The 9,060-nt window shown below is 54.8% G+C and overlaps 1 protein-coding gene across 1 annotated transcript; it reads left to right on the top strand.

Moving 5' to 3' along the window:
• Window positions 1–283: 283 nt before the first annotated feature.
• IGF2 (insulin-like growth factor 2 (somatomedin A)) lies at window positions 284–9,056 on the top strand (the record flags this gene model as incomplete). Its single annotated transcript, XM_008946443.1, has 3 exons — window positions 284–437; window positions 7,447–7,613; window positions 8,967–9,056. Coding segments are annotated over exons 1-3 (411 nt in total), but the record flags the coding sequence as incomplete, so codon positions are not given.
• Window positions 9,057–9,060: the final 4 nt, after the last annotated feature.

The following is a 9,060-nucleotide window of genomic DNA, read 5'->3' as shown; positions in this document are numbered from 1 at the left end:
TGATAATCATTTGGAGGATGCCAAAAAAAAAAAGGGGGGGGAGGGGGAAATAAAACAAATCAGGCAGTTGAAAGAGCATGGGGAAAAAAGCTTTTCAAAGGAGGATGAAGTGGGATTTTCCCAATGGAAAAACTCCTTCAAGGCAAACTCGGTCCGAGCGGAGCGAGCGCGGGGAGGGCAGGTCCCTTCCCTGCAGCATCTGTGGGTGGGAGGGGACAACGAGGGGGGTCCCTGGCTCGGCTCTAACCCTGTCCCCCTGTCCCTCTGTCCCTAGGTGCAGAGGATGTGCGCGGCCAGGCGGCTGCTGCTCCTGCTCCTGGCTTTCCTGGCCTATGCCCTGGATTCGGCGGCGGCGTACGGCACGGCGGAGACCCTCTGTGGTGGGGAGCTGGTGGACACGCTGCAGTTCGTCTGCGGGGACAGGGGCTTCTACTTCAGTAAGTGCTGGGCACCGAGCAGGATGCTGCCCCTCGCCCACCCCGGGGGGAGATGTGGACCCCGTCTCGCGGCGGTTTGGAAGGGTCGGATGGTCGCCGTTGGGGAGTTGGGTGCTGTGTTTCTCAGCACGGGGAAGGTGTGGATCTCCTGGAGAAGGTTTGGAGGAGGTCACGATGATCATCTGAGGGCTGGAAGCCCTCTGCTGTGAGGAGAGGCTGAGTGAGCTGGGGTTGTGCAGCCTGGAGGAGAGAGGCTTCAAGGAGATCTTCTTGCGACCTTTCAGTTCCTAAAGGGGACCTGTGGGAAAGATGGGGACAAACTTTTTAGCAGGACCTGTTGTGACAGGATGAGGGGGGATGGGTTTAAACTAAAAGAGGAAGATTTAGGCTACACAGAAGGAAAACATTTTTGATGCTGAGGGTGTTGAGCCCCTGGCCCAGGTTGCCCAGAGAGGTGGTTGCTGCCCCATCCCTGGAACCATTCCAGGTGAGGTTGGATGGAGCTCTGAGTAACCTGCTCTAGCTGGGGGTGTCCCTGCTCCCTGCAGGTGGGTTGGGCTAGATGACCTTTAAAGGTCCCTTCTCACCCAAAATATTCTCTAATTCTATGATTTGATGCTCAGAGGAGTCATATATTGGTGGGGAGCCATAGGTGGTTGGTTCACTAGTGATGAGGATAAGTCATTAAAATGAGGAGGATGTCTGCAGCCAGCTCTCTGCTGAGCTTGGGCCTTGGCTTCTTTTTACACCTTGCTGGCTAAGTGCTGCATCCTGACAGGATGCTGAGCTCCCTTTTCTGTGCAGGCCCTTCTTGGGTACAGCAGCAGCTTCTAGGCTGCTCCCAAAATACACTTCGTGGCCTCCTGGCTACCTGCTGGTGAACCTGTCCCTGAAGAGCAAAGTGTTGACCTTTGGCAGTGCAGCTGGTGCAAAGAAAATGCAACGTTGCTGTTGTCCACAGAGTGCAGGTGGCTTCAGGACAGTTGGCTGGAGCTGGTGTTCCACCAGGATGCTTCAGGGGTTTGGAACCTTGGCATCAGCACGACACCAGCTCAGCTGGCATGTGGGGAAGAGGAGGAGTAGACCAGTGGTGATGGATGCTGAGGAATCTATGGATGAAGGTGCCTCAAGTGTGGTGCCTTCTGGTGTTTCAGTCTCCTCTGCTTGAGAGAGGGAAGATCCTGTGTTCAGGACTGAACTGCAGAGTTCAAACAGGAGAAGAGGGTGGAGATACCTGCTGCACGTGGTGCTGAGCACTTGGCAGTCTTGCCTCTGCCTTAGGAAAGGGAATTTAAAAGTCACTTTCAAGTAGCAGGGTGTTTTTTTGGAGCAGTGGACTGGAAAGCCAGCCTCCCTCTTGTCTGCCTGTGCAGGGAACGGGGCATGGCAAAGTTAGGAGATGACCCTACATGTCCCTTCCCAACCCTGATGCTCAGCCAGCTGTGGTTGCCACTGCCTGCTGAGGCTGGGCAGGGAGAATTGTGGGGATCTCACCTCCAGCAGCAGCCAGAGCTCAGGCTGTGTGATTTTGGGCAGGCAGTTGGGCTGCAGGTGGCTTCGCTGGGGACAGTCCCCCTGCCCTGTCCCAGCTGAGCAGCAGGATGAGGAGAGAAGGCTCTGGGGACACCTTCTTGTGGCCTTTCAGTACCTGAAGGGAACTTATCAGAAAGATGGGACAGACTTCTTAGCAGGGTCTGTTGCAGCAGGTCAAGGGGTGATGGTTTGTAACTAAAAGAGGGAGACTGAGACTAGAGAGAAGGAAGAAACTTCATGGTGAGGGTGGTGAGCCCCTGGCCCAGGTTGCCCAGAGAGGTGGTCACTGCCCCATCCCTGGAACCATTCCAGGTGAGGTTGGATGGGGCTCTGAGCAACCTGCTCTAGTTGCAGATGTCCCTGCTCCCTGCAGGGGGGTTGGACTAGATGACCTTGAAAGGTCCCTTCCCACCCAAACCAGTCTATGGTTCTGTGTTTTCCTGGCCCTGACTTTTGGGGATGCCCTGGGCACGCTTCCTTCCTCTCCCCGAGGAGCAAGGGTTGGTTTGTCAGCTGCCCTTCCTCTTCATCTTCCTCCACCTTTCCTCCATCCACGAGCTGAGCCAAGGTGCCAAGTCCAGAGCTGGCCTTTAGCAGCCCGGCGAGGAGACGAGCTCCTCTCCCACTCTCACACCTCTTCCTCTCCCTCTATATATAGAGGAGCATCCGTCTCCCTCCCGTGGTTTCTCTTCCCTCCTCCCCCTCTCTGGGGATGAAAGGGAATGGGGCTTTTGTTTTATGGACAAACTGACCTCCTTTCACCTCAAATAACCCAGCCTCACAGGCCAAAATAAGAACACTTTTGAAGGCAGACAAGTTGCTTGGTGCCAAGTGGCCACTCTGGTGCTTGCAAGGAGATTCTGGATTATTTATTTTTTTTTCCCTTCCTCTCCCATCCCCCCCTTCTTCTTTTTTTTTTTTTAATATTTCTGGAGAGCCCAGGTGCTCAGGGATGAAGCCAAGTCCCTCCCAGCCCTGTATCTTAATCTCCTGGGAGCTGACCAGCCTATACTGAAGATGTTTGGGTGATGGTTCTACTTGATGAACGGTTTGGACATCCCCACCTCACCTCATTTTTCCCCTCTATCTCCATCAGTGGGTTTCATAAAGTGATTAATTCTCCTGATCCTGATCATCTTCACTCCTGAATCCTCATGGCTTGTCATGAGCACTTGAAGTGTGACCTGATGAGCAGCCTACCCTAACGTAGTCATTCATATGAGAGGCAAATGACTTGGGTGGCCCTGTCCCACAGGTGATGCCCACCACGTGTCAAGGGTTAGGATCCCCCTCCCCACATCCCAAGCTGCAGCTGGAGCTGTGCCTGCTTTGCCCTCTGTGATTCCTTCCCTCTGGGACTTTCAAGGCTTTTAGCAGGTGCCAGCAAGGTGGTGACACCTCGCTGTGGTTCCGTGGCAAGTTTGGAGCCCTTCCTCTCCCCACTCCCCACCTACACCCCGTGCGAGGATGCCAAGAGGGAAAAAAAGCATCTCTGGTCACCACGAAGCCCCAGCCTCCGTGCTGCTGTCATGCAACGTTGGCGAGGGTGGGGAGAAGGGGCTGCAGGGGGAGAGGCGTCCGACTTCTCTGTAAACAACAGCTCCTGTTTCCTCCTTTCCAACAGCTGATAAGAATTTAGCTCTTTGCAGCCGCTTGTGCTGACGGGGCACATTCTTGCGCGCCCGCCGCTCCTCCGAATAATACTAGGAAAAAGCAGGGGGGCAAGTGCAGTGCTGGGGTGGGGGAGGGCCAGGCTGGGGGCACTGGGACGGGGCCCGGTGCAGCACAAAGGCCCCCTTGTTGCTCCCGACATTCCTGCGACAGGGGCGAGGGGACTGTTTACACCCAAAGTCCCCTTCCACTCGGCTTGTCGCCTGATTGACCGGAGGAGAGGGGACCCGGCCAGGGTGGCACCGGCACAGGCGTGCCCCGTGGAGTCCATCCCGGCCCTGGGGAGGGTGGGGAGCTTGGAATGGTGGGGATGGCAGAGAAGGGATGTCCCCTCCGTGGTGGTGGCACCACCTATGGCACAGAGGTGGAGTGGAGTTGCAGGTACGCGACCTCCGCATTCTCCTGGCAACCAGCTTGGCTCTTCACCACCACTGGGATGTCCAGTTCCCACTGCTGGGTGGGAATAACCCTGGGGGTGAGTCAGAGGTCTTTGCATCGCCAAGCTGTGGCACTCAGCAGAGCCGGGAAGGAGTTTTGGTGGAGCAGAATTTGGGGAAGAAGAGCGGAGCCGTTCGCTGAAGGCGGAGAGGAAGAGTTTCCCTCAGGAGGAGGTGATGGGAAGCAGCTCCCGTGCCCCGCGCAGCTCTGCCCGGCGGGCGAGGGATGAGAAACCCTCCGTGGGTTTGGCAGAGGTGGCGAAGCGAGATGTCACCCCTGGGCCAAGGCCAGGGAATCCAACCTTTAGTCTGTGCGTAAATCACGCTACGGAACAGGCGCTTTTCCCAATCCAGGTCAGCAGCCTGGTTGGAACCATCGATGTCCTGGCATTCTGTCCCCCGGGGTGTCGTCTCCAGGTGCTTTCTGGGACAAAAACCTTGTTTGTTATGTTTGCCTCTTTTATTTATTTATTTAGTTAATTTTAAAGGAACTCTCCCAGCAAGGATTGTGTCAGGATTTGGCGAGGTCCCTACGGACAATTATGTAATGGGAGGTGTGCCCTACGGGACCGTGGCAGCGGAGTTGGCAGTGCCACCAGCAAGGGCAACAGGAGCAGCAGTCAGCAGTTTTCTGGAAGAGAGAAGGGGGTAGAACATCGGGGTTAGGGGCCACGTGTGTGCCCACCATCCAGGGACGGGCAGGGGCAGCAAGGGAGGACGAAGGGGCTGTGCCACCATGGTGTCCCCTGCCAGGAGCTCACTCTGCTGGTGCCACATCTGGGCATCTACCAACACATCCTGCTGGGACCTTCATAGGATCATAGAATGTCTGGGCTGGAAGGGACCTCCAAAGGTCATCTAGTCCAACCCCTCCACAATAAGCAAGGACATCTCCAACTAGATCAAGCTACTCAAAGCTTCATCCAGCCTGATCTTGAATGTCCCCAGGGATGGGGCCTCCACCACCTGTCTGGTGCCAGAAAGCATCCTCGGTGGCAAGGTGGTGAAAACGCTCCTGCTTTGCATGTTGGCTTCTTCCTCCCCCCTCTTCTTTCCAAACAAACCCAGAGCTGCAAGCGGGCAGCTTCTGTTTTTGAGAGGAGACGTGTAACCTTTCAAAACCTCAACTTCTCCCCAAACCGTGCGTGGCGTCACTTGTGCAACCTTCTGTTCAGCGGGAGTGTGAACGCAGCCCTCTGGGGATGTGCTAGCAAGAGGAGGTGACTTGAATTTTTACTCTTTTCCCTTCCAAACTCTTCTTCTGCCCATGCTCATGGTGCCTTTCTGGAGCAGCCTGGTGCTCCAGCAACCTGCTGTACATGTGGGGTTGGAAGGTGCTGAGCGGGGGCCACACGGGGTGTGGGATGTTGATGATCTCCCACGGACCTTGTTGGGCATCCTGTGCCTATGAAGAAGACACACACGTGGCCTCAAGCTGATGCCTCTTCCCCATCTCCCTGGGGTTGCCAGGACTGGCATCGCTTGGTTGGTTTTGGGCACCCAACACACCTGCCCTGCCTTTAAAGGGAGGTCCCAATTCAGCCACAGACATTTATAGGAAGAAAATTAAACTCCTCACAATGCTCCCTTGGCTGAGCCTTCACCAACAAGAAACCATCCTTCTCACCTTCCTGCAAAGCTGACTAGAGGTCGTGCCTGGCATTCTTCTAGAGAAGAAGTGACAGAAAAGGAGGGTGGTGGTGCAGGATGTGGAAAATCATTTGGAATTACTGTGGTGTCCTGCTGCCAGGGGCTTCACTCCTGCAGAGCCCGTGGTGAGGGATGGGTGTGGGGTTTGAGTGTCAGCGTTGCACACATGGGGCTGCTTTGAACATGAGTGTTTGCATCCCATGTGTCATGGTTTGGGTGGGAAAGGACCTTTAAAAGCCATCTAGTCCAACCCCCCTGCAGGGAGCAGGGACATCTGCAACTAGAGCAGGTTGCTCAGAGCTCCATCCAACCTCACCTGGAATGGTTGCAGGGATGGGACATCAACCACCTCTCTGGGCAACCTGGGCCAGGGGCTCACCAACCTCTGTAAAAAGTTTCTTCCTTCTCTCTAGTCTCAATCTCCCAGGTCCTGTCACAACAGGTCCTGCTAAAAAGTCTGTCACATCTTTCAATAAAAGTCCACAATAATGTCTGCCTGGAGATTTCTCTTCTCCAGGCTGAGCAACCCCAACTCTCCCAGCCTGTCCCCACAGCAGAGGGGTTCTACCCTCAGATCATTTATATGGTCTCCTCCAAGAGGTCCATGACCTTGAATCTCTTGGAGCTGGGGCTGCTCTTCACATGTAGGGTTGCAGTCCATGCTCAGAGAACTTGTGTGCTTTGTGCTGTGGTCCTGAGGCACTTTGGGTGAGCATCCAGACGGGCTACCCTCTGGGGAAATTGGCCAGCACCTCACAAGCCAGGACCATTAAATCTTCACCAAGGCCAAGTCCTTGAGTGCCTGCTTCATCTGGAGAGCAGTGAGGGAAGATCACGAATCATGCACAAGTCCAAGGTGGACCATGTTGTGTTTTCCAGCAGGCCAGCTGGGAGGTGGGGGCTCAACATGGCACGTTGAGCAGTGTAGGCATCACACGCCCATCACTTCCTCTCAACTTTTCCATGCCCAAGTTCTCCTGGTCGGGACGTGGTCCCACACGGTGCTTGTAAAAGCACAGAGAAAATCCTTCCACGGTTTGGAAGTCGCCATTCCCAACCAAATTTGTTTTGCCTCAGAAAATTCCATTGGTCCATCTCTAATTTCAAGAGGGGGAGGTGAAGCAGTCAAACTGATGGAAGCTCTTCCTCCCGAGCGTTTTGGCCAGTGATACAAAACTCACTCGGCTGTTGCTGCACCGACCACGGGCTTTTGCATCCTTCTGCAGGCAGAAACAGGAGAGGATCTCTTATTAAAAGATTAACTTTAATAGCTATTCTTGGCGGGTGCAGGAGCCTGTATCCTCTCTCCAGCTGTCTCGGAGCTGTCCCATCTGGTAGAATTTAGCTGCCTTGGGTTTGCTTCACCTGCCTGAGCGTCGGCCTGGCGGAGGGGGGTTGGCAGCCTCGACGCGGCTTCTTTCTCCTAAAACTCACTTGCCAGGATCAACACGGGAGGCAGCTGCTTGAGCTTCCACCCAAAAAAGCTGGAGGTGTAGGAGGGGCATCCAGCACGGCCCCATAAAGCACCTTCCATCGGCATCGTTCACCCTCTTGGCATCAACAGCCAACTGGGAAAGTCACCTAGTGATGACTGGGCTGGGGGAAGCGCTGCTGGTTTGGGGGCATACGGGGGCCAACTGCTTTCCAGCGGCTCGTGGTGGGACGCCTGGAGTCCAGCCCAGGTGGGTGGCTGACCTGAGGGGTCTCTGCTGTTGCAGGTAGACCGGTGGGCCGAAATAACCGTCGGATCAACCGGGGGATCGTGGAGGAGTGCTGCTTTCGGAGCTGCGACCTGGCTCTGCTGGAAACCTACTGCGCCAAGTCCGTCAAGTCCGAGCGTGACCTCTCCGCCACCTCCTTGGTGGGCCTGCCGGCGCTCAGCAAGGTAAGGGGCTGTGCTGGGATGGTGGCAACAGCCAGAGAGAGAGCTGGGAAGGCTTTGGGTGGGAAAGGATGAACCCCAGCTGCAAGGTCTGTTGCTTCTGCAGAGCCTTTGACAGGTGGCCACTGTTGGCAACTCAAACACCCCGCAGAAAGTCAGCTTTTAATAAGGTGGGGGAACAGAGGTCATAGGATCATAGAATGCTTTGGGTTGGAAGGGGTTGGTTTGGGTCAATCTCCTTCCAGAGGTGCCCAGTGATAGGACAAGGGGTAATGGGCACCAACTGGAACACAGGAAGTTCTACCTAAACATAAGGAAAAATTTCTTTGAGGGTTGCAGAGCCTGGAGCAGGCCGCCCAGAGAGGTTGTAGAGTCTTTTTATCTGGAGAGACTCTAAACTTTCCTGAGTCCCATCCTGGGCACCCTGCTGTGGGTGACCCTGCTGGAGCAGGGGGGTTGACTGGGATGTTTTCCAGAGGTCCCTTCCAACCCTCACCATTTTGGGATTCTGTGACCTTTAAAGGTCACCTAGTTCCAACCCCCCTTCAGGGAGAAGGGCCATCTTCAACTCGAGCAGATTGCTCAGAGCTCTACTCCAACCTGGGGTGGAATGGTTCCAGGGATGGGGCTTCTACCACCTCTCTGGGCAACCTGGGCCAGGCTCTCACCAGCCTCATGGACAATGAGATGGGGCATGGGATGGGACAATGTTCCATGGGACAGGACAATGTTTCCTTTGGATAGGACAATGTTGCATGGGATGGGACAATGTTCCATGGGACAGGACAATGTTTCCTTTGGATAGGACAATGTTGCATGGGATGGGACAATGTTCCATGGGACAGGACAATGTTTCCTTTGGATAGGACAATGTTGCATGGGATGGGACAATGTTCCATGGGACAGGACAATGTTTCCTTTGGATAGGACAATGTTGCATGGGATGGGACAATGTTCCATGGGACAGGACAATGTTTCCTTTGGATAGGACAATGTTGCATGGGATGGGACAATGTTCCATGGGACAGGACAATGTTTCCTTTGGATAGGACAATGTTGCATGGGATGGGACAATGTTCCATGGGACAGGACAATGTTTCCTTTGGATAGGACAATGTTGCATGGGATGGGACAATGTTCCATGGGACAGGACAATGTTTCCTTTGGATAGGACAATGTTGCATGGGATGGGACAATGTTCCATGGGACAGGACAATGTTTCCTTTGGATAGGACAATGTTGCATGGGATGGGAGAATGCTTCTATGGGATGGCTGGAGCTCAAAGTGGGGAACCCCATTCTGGAGGGCGGTCAAGTTGGCGACGAGGCTGACATCACTCCCTCCTCTTCTTGCAGGAGAGCTTCCAGAAGCCCTCGCACGCCAAGTACTCCAAGTACAACGTGTGGCAGAAGAAGAGCTCCCAGCGGCTGCAGCGGGAGGTGCCGGGCA

Source organism: Merops nubicus, unplaced genomic scaffold (assembly GCF_000691845.1).
Source record: "Merops nubicus isolate BGI_N331 unplaced genomic scaffold, ASM69184v1 scaffold11298, whole genome shotgun sequence".
Taxonomy (NCBI): domain Eukaryota; kingdom Metazoa; phylum Chordata; class Aves; order Coraciiformes; family Meropidae; genus Merops; species Merops nubicus.
Note: the sequence above shows the minus strand (reverse complement) of the source record. Positions and strands in the feature narration are given on the sequence as shown.